The 21,501-nt window shown below is 36.7% G+C and overlaps 1 protein-coding gene across 2 annotated transcripts in view; it reads left to right on the top strand.

Annotated features, from left to right (window-relative positions):
- RGS17 (regulator of G protein signaling 17) overlaps nucleotides 1-20,817 on the top strand; it is a 69,173-nt gene extending 48,356 nt beyond the window's left edge. Inside the window, exons 3-5 of one of the 2 annotated variants that reach the window (XM_042819817.1) lie at nucleotides 13,610-13,699; nucleotides 17,081-17,315; nucleotides 19,943-20,817. In XM_042819817.1, the coding sequence (XP_042675751.1) occupies nucleotides 13,610-13,699; nucleotides 17,081-17,315; nucleotides 19,943-20,131 (514 nt within the window). In that variant the 3' untranslated portion in view covers nucleotides 20,132-20,817. The remainder of the gene's footprint in view (nucleotides 1-13,609; nucleotides 13,700-17,080; nucleotides 17,316-19,942) is intronic. The other variant, XM_042819824.1, reaches the window with a different exon arrangement.
- The last annotated feature ends 684 nt before the right edge of the window (nucleotides 20,818-21,501 follow it).

A 21,501-nucleotide genomic window follows, 5' to 3' on the forward strand; every position in this document is an offset into this window, starting at 1 on the left:
CTGGACCAGTCAGTGGCTCACAGCAAAAACAAGTCTCATAGGTCACTTGCTACAGAGGTGCAGAATCATTGCCGTGATGAGACACATAAAGTAAATCTGCATCAAGAACTTCTATAGGATAAAGCATTAAGCTACACATTGCATGTATTTTGGCAAATGTTTGCAAAGGGATAGTCACTAAGATGCTGCTGGTCTACTATAAAATCATAGCAGAAGCATAAAGATATATAAGGCATCGCACTGAAGTTCAGCACATAAAAATTATTCTAAATTAGTTTTCAGTCAGGAACCCTGGTTTGAAAAAACCTTTACCATCATAACTGGTGTTATAAGAGTTTCTATTTTCAAAGGTATTATGTTCCTCACCATTACAAAATAGAAGTCTAATCTGAGGAGCAGAGCTGTAGCTTATCATGGCTCTCAAGCCAGTGATAGAATTCTCATTAACATCAAAACCAGTACTGGGCTCTCTTCAACAAGCACCACAGTGTCAGGATTAGATTCTTAATATTTTAAACTGTGAAATTTATTTCATATTGAGAAATAGAGGCTCAAGTATTTAGTAGCATTTTACCCGTCTGTGCTAACACAAGCGGGTTAGAGAAGGGGTAGAACATAACCATAATATATTAGTAACTTTTTAATAAATTTCTCCAACTTCACAAACCAAATGCATATATTTTCATGTATAATACTGCTAAGATTATTCAAAAAGCAGAATCTAACTGCATATAAATAGTCCTATTTCATGAAAATAATTCTGCAAAGAAAATTGGAATGCAAGAAAAAAAAAAAATCAGAACCACAATCTTCCTAACTGAAGAATAAATACATGCTCAGAAGGGATTTGGAATTACACAAGGCTCATTTTAATTCAGCCATACATAAGATGCTGACAGTAGCTCCTTAGAAGGAGAACGCAGACTAAATCTAGTTAACTTTAGAAAATGATTTTGATTTTGTCCTGGCACAGAGTGCAGGGTGTATTCAGGGACGCCTGCTATGAGGAGAATAGGGGGAGAGGAGGCAGTGGCTGAATCACCATCAGTGGGCTACAGCAATTTGATGAGTCCTTTGAGGCTCTTTCAGAGATGGATAGCTTCAGAACATCAGCATCTTGGCTCTCCCTTGCCACTCATACCCATTTCCCACCTGCCTGAGCCCAAATGCTGTTCACCCTGATAATGTCTGCAGATTGTGAGCTGAAGGAGGATTCACAATGTCAGGACAGATTTTCTGTCACTAATACATAGCTTGACTGTTGCTGTGGGAAAAAAAAAAAAAAAAAAAAAAAAAAAAAGAAAAATAAGAAAAGAAAAAACAACCCATAATAAAAACAAGAGTGCTGAGGATGCTTGAGTCCAGTTTGTGCTACAGTTTGAATGATTTTCAGCTGTTAGGAGTTTGGAGCTTTTGACAACTCCCCAGATGGGGATCAGTCTTCTTTCCTTTCATTCTCACTCTTGTTTTTCCCTTTCTTGAAAACTGGACAATAATGTATTTACTCAAGAAGGCATTAACTTAGGAGTCTATGGAAAACAGAAATGAAGATGTGGATCAAAATGGGTCTGACATCAAAATCTGAGCTCAACTGAGGCATGTTCATAGACGGTGTCATTTTAAAGGATCAAAAGTGACCTTGCAAATTCTCAGAACTTCTATCATCATGCAGTGTAAGAAGGACTTGAATATTTAAATGCAGAACAACAACAACAAAATCTTATTTAAATTAAAAACACTGGCTGCATCTGTGTTAGCAAACTAAAGAAGGCCCGCATCTAGTAGGAGTCCAGGCAATCGTATGGTACTGTTAAACTGTTAAAAGTTGTTAACTCCCTGGTGAACTTTTGGCACAGTTTCAGCCACCTGTCACAGGTGCAGAAACCAACCCTGTTTTGGGTATAGGCTTTATGGACTAGAGACACGGGGTGCCAGTCAGCTTCAGGGCCAGAAAACTTTCCCAGCCCAGGAAGAATAAATGCAGTCTGCAGTTTCAAGCTGAAAGAGGAAAAAAATAGGCTACTTAAATCTGTTAGTAGCAAAACTTCCATCTTCTGAAGGCTTATTTTTTAACCATGTATCATTCCAAATCGGTTTAAAATGTCAGTTAAAACAGGAATAAATGCCTAGTGCTTTTAAGGGAAAAAATGAGAGAATGTATTATGGAAATAAGGCTGCACCCCTAGCAGATAACACTTACGTGATGGAGATCCTCTCAGTAGAAAGTGGGTCAGATATTCATTATGGGAGGCAGAAAGGCAAGATGAGAATCTTCTCTAGTCATTCATGATAGCTCCATACCATGCATATACCATGCGTATTGGTCTAGATGGCAACTCCAATTTTGCTGAAGGAGCTGATTTACGGCCTGATACCAGCAAGTGCTGAGCATGTGCTTTGGAGTCTTCATAGATAACTTCAATTCCTTTTGATATCCATGTTGAAAATGCTTTTCAGCTCATGGCCTTGTCTAACAACATTTGAAAACCATCTGTTAATGCCCATGCTAGGATGTTAAATGGAAGATCTCTATCTTACTTGTCCCAAGTTAATTTCATCTGATAAAGTGTTCATAAACATTATGGTAGGAATTATGCTTTCCGTACATGTAAAGCCCTCTTTAAATGAGGAACTTCGCAACACCTTTTAAAAGGTATGAATTTAGTATGAATGCTCCCATGTATCTTCTCCCATTTGAAAATGAACACTAAATCTTCAATTCTTGACTGTTTCTGCTATTCTCATTTCTTTAAGAACAATCAAAACTGCTATGGAAATCGAGACTCCATAGGTCCATTTATCTCAATAAACTGAGACAATTAGGCTTGCTTGCTACAGGATTGGAGGTCTTTTATTCATCCAGTTACATTTTCAAATAATATATGTAATTTTTATTTCTTCGAACACTAGGCAACTGTCACTTTTAATTTTCATAAATATATGAAGGAATTGCTTGCAAAATAGCTGTAGCCAAGAGTACAGATAATGTAGATTCACTAGTAATTGGATATATCCATTGTACAGGACAGAATGTGAATGGTAATCTTATTCAGAAGGAAGGAAAGAAACTGACAGCCAAGCTAGTGATCTGTTGGGTGACTTGACAAGAAAAATACAAGCTGATGTTGAATTCAGCCTAAAGCTGAAACTAGCCCTACTGTAACAAAACAAACCAGAGTAATTCCATTACAAATCAATGGCAAGATAACTTATTCATATTATAGCAAAGTATTTCTTACCTATACAGAAAATACATTCTGTAAGTGAGACAAAAAAAAAAAAAAAAAAGAATTAACCTAGATGAGACTCAAAGTTTCCAAAAGATGTAATACCTTCTGGTGTGGCTATCATTATGAAAAAGTAATCTAGCCTCCTTGCAGTGGAATCTAACATAGCATATTTTTCTTACAGATTTTCAGAAGAACAAAATACTTCTGAGAAAAAAATAGCAAGTTTAGGAAAGTCGGACTGCTCTAAGTCACCAGTTCTTTCCTCTCTTGACAATAACAGTGAAAGTCTAAGTTTGAGGGAGATACTGTCCTTTATTTCCGGAGTTCAAGTACAGTGCACGCTGGTAGATTCCATCTGCTTTTGGATGCCTGCTGAGCTGCAGTGTCTGTAGCCAGGTAGATTAAATCAGTCACACAAGGAGAGAGGAGAAAAGCAAGTTCAGCAAGCCTTGGCTTTCTGAAAGGCTGTCCATTAAAAGGACAAGTCTACTTTCACATGCCCTTTAGCCTTCATTTACTCTCACTGGCCTTGAGAACATTTCCCTCTTTCATCCAGAAAAAATAAGACATTCCAAAATGTAAATATTGTTACATTTTTTTACATAGCCACTAAGTATATTTTCAGTTGCAGTCTTTCTGTAAATGCAATTCTAATAAATGTGATGTTTTTGGCACTGGTGGTCATGCTTGGAGTGCAGTGCTCAGTTCTTGGCTTCCCAGTGCAAGAGAGACATAGAGCTGCTGGAGAGAGTCCAGTGAAGGACCACTGAAATGATTATAGGACTGGAGCATCTTTTCTCCGAGGGAAAGCTGAGGGAGTAGGGGCTGTGCACAAAGACCTAAAGGGAGGGTACAAAAAAGACGGAGACAGGATCTTTTCAGTGGTATCCATGCCAGCAGAAGAGGCAATGGGAACAAACTGGAATACAGGAAATTCCAGCCAAACACCAGGAAACACTTCCTTACTGTGCAGATGGTGGAGCACTGGGACATGCTGGCCAGAGAAGCTGTGCTGTCTCCTCCTTGGAGATCTCCAGACTCTGCCTGGACATGGCCCCGGTCCCCCTGCTCTGGGTGTCCCTTCTTGAGCAGGGGTTGGGTCAGGTCCCAGCCAGCCTCAGCCAGTCTGTGATATTTTGATTTTGGCTTGAGTGGGCAAAAACTAGTCCCAGATTTTGAATGTTTGCAAAACATTTGTTGTTGTGGATATATATATATATATGTGGGTATCTCAGGAGAATGTCCCTTCTGCTAAGGTTCATTTCTCCACTGCTAAGCTGCTTCTTCACATTTTCTAAGAGGAAAATCAGTTGAAAAATTGCATCAGTGATCAAATTGCAAATATCTGTCTGTGATGGAAGATACATCAACACTTGAATTATTGATTCTACAAGGCCTTGCTTTCAAATTCTTCTTTGGGTTCAAAAGGAAAATGCAGAATTTGGACAAATTTGAAAGCTTGTCTGCCAAATTTACAGAGTTCAACTTTTATGGAAAATACAGCAGGATGATATAGCTCATGGCATTGAAAAGAGTCTGTTAGTCCAGCTGTCCCTTAAGAAGAGAAGAGATTACCGGATTATAGATCTGTTCCATTTAAAATCGTTAAATATGTTAGAGAGTAGAGTAGAACACTGCAAATTTGTTAAAACCTTCTTTATGCTTTACTGAGCCCCTATGACTTACTTTAGCTTAGCATTCATATTTCAGTAAGGATAATTTACTTTCACAGAGGCATGTGGGATGCAATTTAATAACCTTATATAATGATCTTACATAAACTCAAAAATCTTGTCCAAGACTTCTCATTAACAAAGAGATTATTATACTCTTAAGCACTAGATCACTTGGGTTTAATTCTGCTTTTACTTGGGCTGAGGAGTAGTACAACACAAATAAGAATATCCGAACAGAGCTAAATGCCTTAACTGATCAGAGTCTAATACAGTGAGATGATCCAGATAGTTTAAACATTAATTTTCTCTGATCTCATTTTTCTATTATGGTTTGTAGTCACATCTGTAATGACTTTGACCAATTACCCTGAATCCGGCACAATATTAAGGAGCCACTGCTTTTGAAAAGCAAATAGCAATTCAGCCTGCTCTCCCCCACATTTGAAGCATGTCAGAAATGTACAATCTCAGATAAACAGAGAAGTTTCTTATTTATCAGGAGGAAGTTCACGGTTCTGAATTACAGTAGGATTAATTTTATCATCATCCTATGAACAAAATAATCTGCAGACCTTAGTTCAGATTTTCACAATGAAGAAAGGTAAGACCCCCCCGACCTGCCATAATCTGTCATGTTTTTAAAGTGTTTTTTTAAACTTTCACATTTCTCATAGGACTAGAAGCTAGCTCTTCACACAGAAAAGTCCAAAGTGCAAATGCAGCAGTATGGAACAAGTACAGAAGAATTGTCAGCAATTCCTTATCACATCTTCATTACTGCTGCAGTGTAGGTGTTAGAAACACTGCAACAAACAGAACAACATACTAGAGTGTGTAGGCACAGGATTTTTTGACCACATCTGTTTACTCCTGTCTCCACATTTCACAGCTATACATACCATCAGTGCCACTCATCTAGTTCAGGTAAGTAACAGTATTAAAAAGGAAAAAAAGGTCAGAAAAAAATTAGGTTTTGTTGTGTTTCGGGATTTTGATGCTTTAAGATATTGCTCTTCAAGCTTCTCTCCACATTGCTTAGCATAAACATGATTCTGAATGAAAGGTGAAAAAGTATTTGCAGGAGAGATAATAAACTAATAAATCTGAAGTATTTTGAAGTTAAGAGTTGTACCTTCTGGATTTTCTGGTTAATTGTTTTCTTACTAGAAAATAACTTATAATCAGAAATCTTACTGGAGAGAACATCTGCTATGACAGAATGTAACTTTTTGAGTTTTTTAAAGTTAAGCTGTTTAATAAAGCTAAGCACAATATTTCATTTAAATATATCTTGGATCTCATTACCTGGAAATAAATACAAACAGTTAAAATAACAGTTACTAACAATGAATGAAACCAAAACTATAGGTTGTTTTACTGCATAATCAGAGCATTGATTTTAAGAGCATCAAACAAATCACAAAATTTGAACAGTCTGAAATTTTTTCAGAAACACTGTTCTGTGGGAAATCTGGTGTTTAAAATTGAATTCAGAACTCTAAGTGTCTTTGACTGTCAAATTTGTATCCAACACAAACTTGGTTGCAGTCATCTGCTTTCTCTACCACATCACAACAGAAGGGTCTGTGAAATAACTTCTGTACTCATTAGCAAAAATCAGTGCAGGAAATTTCCACCTTAAGCTCCCCATTGGCCTACAGGATTTGCAGTATGCAGAAAGATTCATATGGGAGCCAGAAGACTGCCTGCATTTTCAATTACTGGATCTTGAGCACTCAGCTTTTCAGTTGAAAGGACTTTCACAGCACATGTAAGTGCTCAACTGTCTGTTACACATTGTTTCTCAGCTCTGTGCTCTTCAAAAAAAGAGATGGGAAAAGGGGAAAATTCTGAAGTACACCACATTACAATGCAGAAAACTGAATTGAAAAGAAATAATACCACCAAGCAAAACTGGAAAGGGAGAAATTGAATGTGTCCCAGCCATTGGAAGAAACAAAGTGTCTGTTTTTATTATCTGTCTCATTTTTATTTTACCTTTTGTGATCTACGAGGAAAAAAAAAAAATCAGAAGCCAGTTATCATCTAGTTATCATTGTGGCTTTTATGGTTGCAGGTCAGAGTGATGCGATCACAGAAAAAGCTGACCACGTGAGCTGGAAGGTTTATGACTACACATTCTTTCCACCTTCTGAAGCTTTAAAATACTGGAGGATTTTTAGCTGCAACGTAAAATCTCCAGGATGCTAAACTTGCAAATACTTGCTTTATTTAAAAACAGAAGAAGCCAAAACAGAATGTTTGCATTTTTTTTCTTACATGAAGTAAACCTTGCAGACATTTTTTTAATACATTTTTTAGCTGAGTCCAAGGTGGACTCCAGGTTTGTTTCCTTTTTTTTTTTTTTCTTGTAGAAACAGTTTGGATTATAAATGTCTCTTGCACCATTTTTTCACGTAGCACAAATGTTACTCTGGCACTTAGGAAACTTAGCACCACAGGTACCTAGACCTTTTGAAATGACATTCTAGTTTCAGTGGACGCTTCCAAGTAGGCTGATTATAGCCTTATAGCCTTATGGTAATTATTGGCTTTTCCCCAGCAGGCATCCTTCCTATGACAGTCTACTAAATATACTCTCCATCATTTAGTTTTAAACATGAGACAGTTCACTGCCTCCAAGAGGGATGTAGCTATTTTTACACTAGGATTCTAACATGTTTTCAACAAAATTTTACATCCTGTATTTCTTCACTGAATTCAGTGAAGATCTGTTAATCTTATTAAAGAATTAGAATGGACAAAAACTATACGACAAATGCATTATTTTATTTTATTTTTTAATCTGTTTCACCTTTGCAACGATGATGATGATGTTCTGTTGAATCAGATAAGGTCAGATTCTGATCACCTTAAGTAAGTGATTCCTAAGGCTCTTGACTGCTATTTCCCCTTCAAAGATTCTCACAGGCAACCAATGAAAATATATTGAAATACCAAATTTGCAGTTTTACTGGTTCACATCTTTCAGTGAGCTAAATATTCATAACTTACGCTGACCTTGTCACCAGGATCTCTGCTCTAGACCACCACACAAGCCAGACTTTAACACTACTAATTTGGTGAAGGTTGCTCTGACTTTTAAGATTTGCATATATTAAAATTACAACAATCTAAGTGATTTAGTCTGTCCTTCTATTCTTATTGACAAAGTTGGATATTAGGAAAAAATTCTTTTCAGAAAAATCAGTGAAGTATTGGAACAGGCTGAGCAGGCAATTGGTGAAGTTACTGTCCCTGGAGATGTTCAATAAAAAGGGGTAAATGTCACAGTGAGTGAGATGATCTTCTCATAAGAATCTGCAATATGTGGTTTTGAAGTCTGATGCATCCCCTTTCTCTCTATTACAGCCAGTAGCACACAAGATATAATGTAACCTGAGCATATGAAAATATCTACTGCAAGACTTCACTTCTTCATAAAAAACATTACTCTAGTTGAAGTTTTTTTCTTATTCATTTATTGTAACAAAAATGAACCCTTGGAAGCATCCTTCACTCAGCTAGCAATTAAAAAAAAAAGTTATCTTTGGATGATATTGCTCAGGTAAAATTTCTATTTGATGGATGCCTATTTTTACAACATTAGATGTGAGATAGAAGATAGCATTACTGACTAGACTCTGCCTAAGTAATTTTGAGATTGACATAGCTGTATTGTTCTTTACAAATGGATCATGAAGATATTGCTGTTATTTCTCATCATTATTAATGTATACAATATAGCAAATTCACACTCTGGTCTTAAGCACAGCCATGCCTTCGATGCCTTCAGGCTTCAGTTTCCATCTACTAGAAAAACAAGGTGTCAGAAAGAAAAAATTCTGTTTCATAAAGAAATTAAAGAGTGCCAGTATAGTTGTCTGCTTTAGTGCTACACAGCATCACAGGGCAACATCTATCTCTGACTTCCACTGGATCATGCTGCAGCACAGAATCACACAGAATCACAGAATTGTAGGGGTTGGAAGGGACCTCCAGAGATCATCGAGTGCAACCCTCCTGCCCAAGCTTCCTTACCAGGTTCCCTACACCAGGTCGCACAAGTAGGCGTCCAGGCAAGAAGAATATCTTCAGAGAAGGAGACTCCACAACCGCCCTGGGCAGCCTGTTCCAGTGCTCCGTCACCCTCACCATAAAGAAGTTCTTGCACACATTTGTGCGGAACTTCCTATGCTCCAGCACATGAACAGAGCTGTGCAAACAGCTGATTTTTCAGTGACCAAAGTATTGAACCAAAGTGTTGAAGAAAGTCTGATCAAGGTGATCCACAACCAAAAATAACAGGAGATACCAGTCTGAACTTCTTCTGCATCTAAATTAAAAGTAGGAAAAATATGTTTCTGTTCATATAACATATTTTATGTCAGATGCTTATAATAGAAGTAAAGGAATCAAAGATCTGGAGATGAAGCTAAAAAATTCAGCAAAAGAATAAACTAAAAACTTCAACAAACAACTAGGAATTGAACAAAGATCTCCTGAATAGCAACTCAGTAGCCTACCACAACATCCCAGTTTGATTTCTACTGCATATCTTCATGGCAGCACAGTAAAGGCTACTAAGGGTATGGGCTTTCATCGTGACAGTGTTTTCAGTGCCAGAAAAGTTTTGGTTCATTAGTTTGTTGCAAAAATGTTGTGATAATATACTGCATATGATGCATATAATGAGTAAATAGTAACTGTTGGTAGCCATACACATCTAATATCAGTCTTAGCATCTGTCACTATGGAAGTTTTCTTGCCATAACAGCAATTTCACTGATTCACTAGATGTAGGCACTAATATGTGCCACACGGAGCTTTGGGAAGCAATGAAAAGTTATTAATATACTAGATACACAGTAAATGGAAGATGAGGTCCAGCATCTAAATAATTGTTAGTTTCCTATTGACAGTAGAGGTAAGTGCAGCAGCAGGGAAGCTAGGCAACTTTTAACGTTCTACCCATGGATGGAAATGCCTTGAGGACAGGTAATGAGATCTTTGCTCTTAGCTTGGCTTTTATTACTTACCATACATCAATGGGCTCATGATTTAGTGAAATAATTATTCAACAGAGCAACTGTTCAATTGCTGAACATGAATATGAACAGGTGAATAATCCCAATAGTTTAACCTTGTATGTGGTTATGTTTTCAATTTGTATACTTCTTCAAACTGTCTCTGTTCAAAAACATTTTTACTTACAAAGTTTCTAAAGTAGCACAATACAAAGGCACTGACTTCAAACAGAAGTTACTCATAATGATACATCTGCAGAAGTTAAAACATCTACTGCTTTTATAAAAGTCAGGAACCCAAGATATGTTTGAAAGCTACATAAAGATCAGGTCACCTGGGCTTACTGAAATACTTCTTACCACACTCTCCAGAGCAATAAAACAAGCATAAAATTGGGTAAAAGACACCTTCCAAAGGAACAGAAAACAAACCATTGCTTGTGCTTTCTACTTATTCTCTTCCTTTAGACATCTCAAATTTTCACTTTTTAAGGCCTCGTTAGTTTTGTTTTAGTTTTATCATGGACATTTTAGGTCTCTAAATTCTAAAGATATCTGTTGGATGTACTATAAATAATAGCAGACACCATGTAAGTTATTTTAAAACAGATGTGTTAAAATAACTAAAACACCTCCCTTTTATTTGACTACTTTTTTTATAAGATAAATCAACTATTTCCTCTTCTTAAATCCTTAAATATCCAAGATCATTTTTTTAATCTCTATCCTGTTACTTTTAATATTTAGTTGCTATGCTAGACAGCATAATTCTTCTGCTATAGTCAGCTAGCTTCCATGATGGAACTGTGTGTGAAGGATATGCAGAGTGCCTTTCCCACTGAGGACTGCTTGAATTCCACAGGGGAATGTGAGCAGATGGGCTATTTTCAACTGAAGATAGCAACTTAGCAAATAACAATGCCGTGTTGTCATTTTGATGTGAAAGGTAGCAGTGTGTTACTGTGATTAGTATTATTTAAGGGCTGCTTTCAAGTTAGCTTTACAGTCAAAAATGTGTAAATATTTAATTTTTTTTCTAAGCAAACACAAACCAGTTCCTTGAGTGGAAACAGAACATGTCTGAATTGAATGTACTACTGAGTTAAAATGATGGTTTCTTTCACAGGAAAAGCATATCAAAAGAAATGTATCCGATGGAACTCCAGTCTTGACAGATGTAGATAAATAGGAATTAAAATACAGGACTAGTGGTTGTCACTGGAAACATAACTCAGAATTTAGTCCGTGGTGTATTATAAATTTAGCACAGTTTTAACTACAATACCTAAATGTGAAAAATTGCTCCAACCAAATATAACACCTCTTTAGAGTCTTCCCTGTTTCACAGCACTGTCTAACCAACTGTTGGCCTTCAGTGTAAATGCTGAGACAAAGGAATCAGATCCATCTACCAGAAAACTGTATTATGCATTCTGGACCCACTATCTGAACTTTTTACCAACATATAATCCTACAGACAATCCAGATGCACGAGACTGATCCATTACTCCTGTGGTAAAAAGTCCAATGAGGTCAACGTGGATTTCCTGTCTATTTTATCTATTTTTCTTTCTTGTTTACCACTCACTACTTGTCTTACCCTTTCATCCACCCATATTGGTTTTCCAAAGTTTTGCAGAGATTCTGCATGAGCACAACAATCAGCATCTGACCCCAGACATCAAATTAAATTAGGAGGGTAGATTTACTGCTCTCACATGAGTCACATTCTACTTCCAGTAAGACTCTGCATCCAAACCTTGAGATAAGTCTACTGTGCAGTAGCAACAATCGTCTCAGTGCAGTTTAGCTGCTGTTTATGTGATAGGAGAAAGAAAACAGGCAGCCACTTCTAACACTCAAGTAAACACCCTGTTACATTCCCAAAGAACACAAGCTGTTTCCTGCTTCCTTCCACTGTCTCTCTTTTCCAGGGACTAAAGGACTGACAGTTCTTCCAACCCAGCAGAAAACACAAATGAGGCTCTACTGGAGACTGCAAAGGAGGGAGGGAGAGCAGCTTTGTGACTTCTCTGCTTCTCTCTCAGCCCTACTTTGTGCTCCACCCAGACACAAAGTGAACCCTAAGCAGTTACATGTCTGGTCTTAAAGATTACAAGACAGAAAGCAAATGGCTCCTTTTACTCTCCTTCTATATATGGAACTCCCATTGCTTTCCATGGGTGCTCCCTTTATAGACAGACAAACATCAGGTCAGAGGAGATGGAAGAGCTTTTTACCTGCCAATCCCAGAGTTCAGGATGTGTTGTTTCTCCTGCAGCAGTTGATGACATCCTAAAACCTTAGCAGCACTGGAGCTGCATTCCTACGCTGTAACAGGGGAAGCAGGACCAAAGGCCTGAACTAAGGTCTTGGCAGGTAAGTGAAGGAACAGCAAGCATCAAACAGCTTTATTTAGAAGTTTACATCTTTGTAATGTTTAAGTCTTAATATATGCTCTGCTTTACCTGGGAGCTTAAACTGACAATTTTCAAAAAGTAGTTGAGATCACCCATTAACTCTGATTTTCAAGCATCTAACAGATGCTTGAAAACGTATTGATAAAACTCAGAAATGCAAAGGTGCTGGAAGAAAAGTCATTTGTACTAAAAATGTCCCAAAGTTGGGATTTTTTAGAACTGAGTACAAATTATTCTGATTAATGCAGGAGGGAAAGCTTTACAGTATCAGCATACTTTTGCATATCTCTGCTTAGAATGATTGAGAGCATCACTGTATGATAGAACCTAGATATTAAAAATTAGAGCATCCTTGGGTCTGAGAGGGAGGATTTTTTTTGCTTGGCTGCTTGTTTTCTCTCAACTGAACACCTGGGGAATACCCAGTTAAGGGAAGTTACCTTCTTACTACTTTCCACTTCTTAAGCTTTATTATTGGAACCACGGTTCCTGTATGAATACGTAAGTTATTCAAAATGCAAATTATTTCAGTAATCATTAGGGACTGTATTTTTTCTCTGTCAGTACCATGGTACAGAACACGCATAGAGAGCATTCATAGAAAAGTAAGTGATGCAAATTACCAGCTCAAAATCGGCAACAACAAAGCAAGAAACACCTCATATTAAGGAAGTCTCTTTTCTTTTAAGATTTGCTTCTAATAACATGAGGGCAACAGAAGCCTTTCATTTGAAAGGACGGAAACTTTTATATTTTGGAATGAAAAAGAAATTTGAATTAGATGAAATTGTGAGGAAATGCCACATGTTAAGTTCTGTATCCAAGCCATCTACTGACTCCATATCCAAGAGACAAAAAAGGGAATGTTCATAAAGAACTGGTCGAATAGCAATATCTCATCAGTTCAGATATTCTTATCCCCCTTATCCTTATTGTTACTAACATTATTCACGATTTACTGAGTAAACTCACTCCAAACATGATCTCTGACTTTTTGTCCAACTTTCATTGGATAAACTGTCAGTTTTAAAAAAAATCATACATTCTAATAACACATGTTAATTAATATTCACCATTATTACAGGAAAAAATTGTTGTCGAAAAATTTCTCTCCGAAAGTTGGGTATAAATTTTAGGGGTAAGAGTGAAAAATTACACTTGAAATATGTTTATAGCTTTTGAACGTTTGCATTATTGTACTCGTTGTTTTAAACTAACATTCTCTAGACAAAATAAAGTGTTGTACTACATTGCAGCCTCACTGTTAGGAATGAAGATAGAGGAGACAATGCAGGAAGACCAACACATACAACCAAAATGGAAAGCATCCAAGTTATTGAAGAATGGTAAGTTGCTGAAACTTTGTTCAATTATTTTTTTTTTATTTACCTGTAACTAATTTGCCTTGTTTTTTTTAGACTTCTAAAATGATTCAAAATCATTTTACATTATCATGTAATGCTAACAGTGCCTTACTGACAGTTTCATATTTATGAGTACAAAGCAATGGAGAGAAACAGAAGATGCGTGAAAACAGTTAAATCGATCCATGGGCCTCTGCCGTTTGTGGAATCGTTTTCTTCTACTTACCCAGTCAAGAAGGAAAAATAACTTGGACAAAAGTGTATTTTACAGTCAGAATTTTTAACATGCTTAATTTTTGTACATCAGCTTGGTTTATGGTTTTACATGAATTGCCTAAGGAAACACACATCTTGAGAGACAGGCGTACATATTCTGAAAGTCTGAGCTTCTGTTTCTGTTTGAAGGTTGTGCAAATATTTGTTGTGTTGGGAAAAACCTGAACTTGTGGCTTTAAGTTCTTTAATCCCATAAAAAGTAAATTAAAACTTAATTCAGGATGATATGATTGAATTTGAAAGCAACACAAACAAAATATCTCAGTACCACCATTGTTTTTCATGTTTTGAAAGGATAAATAAAAAAACTTCCACAAAATACAAAAGCACTATGGACTTCTCCTCTTACTGACAGAGAACATGTAGTGAACTGACTTGACAGATTTTTTTTTTCTTTATATGAGAATGTCTTAATTGTTTATATCCTCCAGTTGTTTTATGCTGAACTTTAGTGCAGTTGAGCACCCTGGAATTCAGGTCACCTGCAAAGAATTTACAGAAGCACTCCATCATGATGAATCTGTTTATTTCATGACATTCCCTGCTGGGATTAAATGTTTCGCAGATTTTAACGCTGTAGCTTTGTAGCTTTGCTATGCAAAGGAAGTACAAAGCTTAGTGAAAGAGCTCACTAATGGTCCAGATCTTGAATTCTGGGGAGTTTATCAACATCATTGTTGGTGTTAGGCAGAAGAAAGGAAGACTGAATGGTCTGTCAGTGGAATATTAAGAGTGCAGGGGTGTGGCTTCACATGAAGAAGTCGTGGTTAATTCAAAGCTGTGAATTAACAGCTCCCTGCCTTCAGAGATTTGCCTTCTGTGCTGTCCTGCTCCCTCCTCTTCTGCCTCCCCACCACTAACTGTACCCCAGCTGATACTTATCTGAGCTGATTCAGCTCAAAAGAAAGAGGTGGAGGTAGCAGGTAAAGAGATTGTTCAGGTAAAAATTAATCCTAAATAATTTAATTCACCTCGACCATGTTATAAAACTGCATCTTGCATAACTTAAGGTACTGGAGAAACCAGTAACTCTAGATCATAACAGAGGCCAGCTGAGTTTAGTCTATGGCAAAACCTATAGTTTCCCATCGACTGCTAGTGAAACTTATATGAACTTATTAGGTAAAATTCAAACAAGGGCCAAGTATAACCTCAGCAGTGCAGCTGCTCACAGATCCACTTCAAAAACTTTGGGGGTAAAGAGATGTGTTTATTCCTTGTTTTGTCTATACCAGCTCTTAAGTTAGTAGGTTCTGCAGAAACTGCCAGTTTTTGTTGCAAAAAATGGAGGAGGTGTGAGCAGAAGGGTGCAAGGACTGCAGAATGGCCCTTGTCCTGTCCTTAGTGTCCCATTTTATATGATGTACTCCAGTTGTAACTGACTGGCGCTGCTCTCAGCACACATCAGGCCTGTTCTGTGTGTCATGGCTATACCTGAGCAGCAGGTGAGAGAACATCCATAGGTTTAAATATCCTATCTCAGTGCTAACCTCTTCTTTCATGTACCTAGGAACAAGGAACATTTAGACACTGCCCTGGTGCATTGTTTAGGCTGCCTTTCATGTCTAACAAATTTAAGACTTCAACAAAGGAGTTTTCTCCTATTTCCCAAGATCAAGATAAGTTATTTAGACATAAATGAGACTTCGTTTATCAAATTGGAGATTCTGCATGATTCTCTTTTTAAGCTAATCTAGTTGTAAACCACAGGGCTGTTATTCACAAATCTCCTCAGGAAACTGGCATTTTGGAGGGGGAACGGGAAATCAGTTTTTAATGAAATGATATACCTTACAGATGTTTTACATCTTAATAGATGAAACTCGATCAAAATGGCCTTACTCTGTATTTTTTCATATATTCTTGTATTCATCCAACTGCAGTAAAGATATTTTCCAAACTGATAACTAGGCAACATGGATTGCTTGCCAGCTCCACCCTTTCCAGCAGGTTCATTTCACTTTCCTCAGAGAGAGGACTTTTCACCATAAAATCTGCATGTTTATACTTTTTTGTTTTTCTGTTTAGTTTAAATGTTAAATCCTTTCTCATTTATTAGATCTTTTAGTCTGCCAAAAAAGTGTCATAAATAGCTTCCTGACACCCACTCTGTCTTGCATGCAGACTATCAGTTGAAAAATGAACTTAAAATTATATGGACAAATGTCACTTATTGTGCAACATGATTACAGAGACAGTGTTAACAGCAGACTCTAAAATTCTTGTGTTGTATTCTATCAGGAAGGGGAGGATGAGCACTCAAACTGTGAAACCATGCTTAGCTGTTGTTAAGTAACTTGAGTATGACCTTCTCAGACTTTTCATTTGTACCTTATGGATTAGTGGCAAAGACTGGTCTTCTGTTCATTCACTCATCCTGTGCATCCTGTTATGAGCTGTAAATAGCCTCCTTCAGAAAATGGGAATAAGGATTTTTTCCCATTTCTTCTCTCTCCAGTTGTGCCAGAAACATCCATCACATCTTGTGCCAGTAAATCATCATTCAGGTCAATAGCACCAGAGAGAAGCTTAGCAACCCTTAGGTACAAGCACAGAGAAATATGCTAATTTAAAAGCTCTCTGAATTACTATTTTGTTGGCCTTCATTAGTATGCTCCTGACTGCCAAGAACCTTTTGTTTTTCCCGTCTTTGCTGAACCAAATTGTGTGGCAGGCAGAGATTGGCCAAATCTTATCAGAAGCAGGCAGAGACATGAGGTGTCCCTCAAGCCTGACAGGACAGAGAACCTACTGTCAGCTGCCTGCATTCACATCTCCTTTAACTGCAGGGCAGGAATTCACTTCTGTCACTGGATTTTTCTTTAGTCTGATGGTGAACAACACAAGTAGAAAACTTGCAGAAAGCCAAGTGCATGTCTCTTAATATTAAACACATTTAGTGGGCTATTGAGATAATGAATGAGCAAGTGAAGAGTGAACAAATTTCTCCTGTCACTGCTGAAGCCTTGTTGATTCTGGTTTTCACTTTGGACTGAAGTGCAGCAGAAAGGATAAATTTTGGACAAATGTATGAAAACACTGTTACAAAAATAGAAACATATTTGTAATGATATTTTGCTTTTGCAGCCAAAACCCTACTGCAGATGAAATTTTGTCTTGGGCTCAGAATTTTGACAAGATGATGAAAACACCAGCTGGGAGGAACCTTTTTAGAGAGTTTCTTCGAACAGAGTATAGTGAAGAGAACCTGCTTTTCTGGCTTGCATGTGAAGATCTAAAGAAGGAACAGAACAAGAAAGTTATTGAAGAAAAAGCAAGACTTATATATGAAGATTACATTTCTATACTTTCACCAAAAGAGGTAAAGCCGTAAATGTTTGATTGGCTTCTCCTATTCCAGAGCAGACATGCTAAATCTGGATTGCCAGAAAGGGTCGAAAAGTCTGCCTGATCTGTCAGATGAGAGCAATTCTCAGTATAGGAGATTAAATGAGAAAGAGAGGGATGGAACATGTGCTGACATAAGGACCGAGCTGTTTAGAATCACTGGCCACAACTCCTCAAAGCTCTCTGTACAAGAGGAATGAAAGGGAAATTCCAGAAACAGAAGGGTGAGAAACAGGAAAGCTTCTTTAGTAATGCAACTTGCCTGCCAAAGACATGAAGTACATCATGAAAATGGATTTCTGGAGAAATGACGCCAAAATATTCAGCAACATATGACAAATAAAATAATATTTAACATGGTATTTAAATAATGGAATAGATTCACAATTAGTGTCCTGTACAACACAGGGGGATTTAAGTCAGAATAATAACAGATTTATCTGCTGCAACAGCTGTCTGGGGAAAGAAGCAAAATTTGCTTTGGTTATTCCTAGATACAATCAAATCGTCTAAGAATTGTGATCACATATTTCCTCTAATGAAAAGTGTGATAATATCCAGGAAATTATAAACAGTTTTCTTCAGTTCTCCAACTGAAATGATTTTCAAATGGAGTGGAGTAAAAGCATCAAATCACAGTTTGGAACAGACAAATACATAGATACACAAAAGGAAGATAAATAAATATGTAGGCATTGTAGAAGAGTTTCTTAGGCTATGTCACGTTTAGCAACTCTTCTTTGTTTCTGTGTGTGTTAATTTATGCTTACTTGTGGACCTTGCTTGCTACATTTTACCTTTGTACTGTTTTTAGTAATAATTTGCAATTTCATCCTTATGAAGGAAACCCACAGCCATTTAAAACTCCCTTACATTCTCTGTGAAATAGTGTATGTTTTAACTTTGAAGTGAGATAACTGCGAGTACAGCAAGCTGCTGTATTTCTGACAGTATATATGTGTATCTAGTATACACATATTTACTATATGCCCTGTTGTCTTCCAAAGCCAATAGGAACCAGCAGCTAAGACTAAGAAACTCTTTTTGGACTTAGGTTTTAAGAAAACTGCTCACAAACTTCATTCCCTGTACACACAAGGATGTCATCAACCCAACTGCTCCTGCCCCTACCGGAAACCATATGAGGCAAATGAGAACAGTTTGCAATGCTTTAGATCAGAACAGGAGCTTTAAAGTTCTCAGTCATTCCAGCATCCTATTCCAGATGAAACTTTGGCATAGGACCTGAAATATTCAGCCTTGTTCAGTGATGAAATCACTGAGGCAGGATGTGCTAAACAAATACCTTGTACACATCTATGTACCAAAGAGATAACTTTAATAATTGCAATTAGTATTGCCATATGGCTTTAGTGAGTCACTGAAAAACTACAATGTGAATTAAGAGATCCATAATTAATTTGTTTCATTCTATAATGGCAATTAATTTTTACACTATTCAATAGCAAAGAAACACCACTATCCTGCCAAATGTGAGCTTTCTTGTTCGAGCCATTTTGCTTGGTAATGAGGAATCAGTTGGCTAGCCTCATGAACTGGTCTTGCTAAGATATGTGCCTGCATGTGCATGTCAGAGGGAAGCAATTGCTTAAATCTTAATGTGTATTTTCCTCATAATCAAGTTTAAATCATAGTAGCTTAGCTCATCCTTGCTCAGTATTTCTATAGTAGATGTTCTATTGTTTTACTTAGATGAGAAAACCCTTGCTGGTTGCAGTGCTAGTCTCTGCTATAGCCATTCTGCTTAATCCAGAAAGCACTAATTTTGTTGTTTGTAGAGCATTTTCTTACTACATTTTTTTTTACTAGAGCTTAGTAAGCTGTATATCCACTCCAACTTCTAAATGATAATCTAAAATCATCTGTGCATTCTTCCCAAGCATAATATGCCATTTTCTGACTAGAAAATTAAATTAGAAGTTAAAACTGAAACTTTCTTACAACATCAGTGTGGACACCTGACAACCTGTAAGTATAAATTCCCAGATGAAAAGAAGAGCAAATCTGAAATATCTAATATTAATGGGGAGATTAATTAAAAAAAAAAAATCTGGCTAACTTGCGAGTTATAAGTGTAGCAAATGAAAAACAAATGGAAAAAAAATAGTCTGTGACACATTCAGAGGAGAATGCTGAATAGGAAGCTTCTACATATTGAAGCACTACTGATCAGAAAAAACAACAACAACATTTCAGCTCTCCAAAAAAGGGTCATTCAACATTCCTTTTGAGAAATATTTCTAAATATGTAAAAAGTAAAATATTTCAATGTATAATAACTTATTTTGGGAAATCCAGGTTACTGAAGAACTTTATTTAGTAACACTGTATTGTTAAATAGAGGTATTTCATCTTACAGCTATTAAGATGGATGCAAAGACCACGTCAAAACTGAAATAAAGTCAATCATCTGAGTTTGAAATCACGTGTGTGCATTTTAGAACAGTGGCTCTGAAAGTCAGAATATACCTTGAATAAAGCAATGAACCTGACATGTTCAACGAACCATATGAAATAAAGAGATTTCTACAACCTTTCCAACATTGCTATATAATATCCATCTGTTCTCATCTTCTTCAGGTTAGTCTTGACTCCCGGGTGAGAGAAGTGATCAACAGAAACTTGCTGGATCCCAGTCCTCATATGTATGAAGATGCCCAACTCCAGATATACACCTTAATGCATAGAGACTCTTTCCCAAGGTTCTTGAACTCTCAAATTTATAAGTCTCTTGTTGAAAGTATTACAGGCTCTACTTCTGAAACTTAGTTTTAATTTTAATTTTCAAATAAAATAACTTGATCTTTTCGGGGGTGGGCGGGACAGAAGAAAAGTAGTTTATTAACATCTGGAGCTGGGTTCCTGGAGAACTACACTTTAGCTCTACTCAGGCTACTGTGAAGAAAACAAATACATACTATGGTCTCTGTCTACATTTTTACCAAGGTCCTCCTTGCCTGAAATAGCATGGGAGGCAAACAACGGATTTGCCAAAATACATTTGTTTCACAACCCTTTCACCCAACTGCAGTCAAGATTGCAATGATGTATTTGTAGTTTTATGAACAGTCTCCTTGTGTATCCTCACACTGCATGTGCAAGGTAAAACTGCTTCACTTACCACTTAGTTGTTGCAATATTTAATCCAATAACATAAATTATATCTGTATTTAAGAACTTTTTTGTGCAATACAGTCTAATGGTACATAGAAACAACTGCAGCAAACCAGAAAGAGGCTTGCATTTTTTAACATCACTAACTGAAAAAAGCCAATTTTTAAGGTGTAGCATTACTCAACATGCTCTACTGAGTACAATACACTGACTTTTCGAAGCCAATATTTCTGTATAGAAAAAGAAAGAGCTATTTATCACTGTTTATTTAAAATAAATCACATGGAGGATTCCTCTGGTTGTTCACTGCCAAAACTGTGGCATTTTCATTACAGAGTTTGCAATGTCAAAAAAAAAAAAAAAAAAAAAAAAAAAAAAAAAACACAAACCACTGAAAGGGATCCGTATCTGGGTGACACAGTCTATGCGCTGATATTGTTTAATTGTTAAAAGAACAAAGATTTTCAATGTACATTTCAGATGTCAGATACTGTAATTGATTTATTAAAGACTGGCTATCCAGTTCTAACACTGTTGTATAATGTTATGTACTTCAGCAAAAAAAAAAAAAAGAAAAAAGAAAAAAAATAAGAAAACAAAAAGCAAACACAGAAAGCTTGATAATTTAGTTTTTTGGTTTTTTTTTAAATAAAGAAATTTAATAAAAAATTGCCTACATGTAGCATTTTAGAGCATTTTAGAACATTTTGATGAATTGCATTTGTCCTGTAAGATTCTTCTTTTCTTTCCTTTTTTTTTTTTAAGGCTAAATCCAGTCAAAAAATGTTTTTAAGCAAAGTAATGTTTTACAAGGTGGTCGGTTAAAGAAGACTTAGCTTCTGGCCTCATTGATTTTGAGTAACTCCTTGAGAACAAGGAGTTTGGAATGTAATATTAAACCAAATTTCAAGGGCTCCTAAATCTGCAGTTCTTACCCAAGCAGAATGCCTACTGAAACTCAGTGGGTATCTTTCCTGGGTAGAGAGTCCTGTATTGAGCCCTAAATGAGAGCTAATGCAGCGCAG

The sequence above is a fragment of the Centrocercus urophasianus genome, unplaced genomic scaffold (assembly GCF_019232065.1).
Source record: "Centrocercus urophasianus isolate 14NV4802_14NV808 unplaced genomic scaffold, USGS_Curo_1.0 seq_10, whole genome shotgun sequence".
NCBI lineage: Eukaryota > Metazoa > Chordata > Aves > Galliformes > Phasianidae > Centrocercus > Centrocercus urophasianus.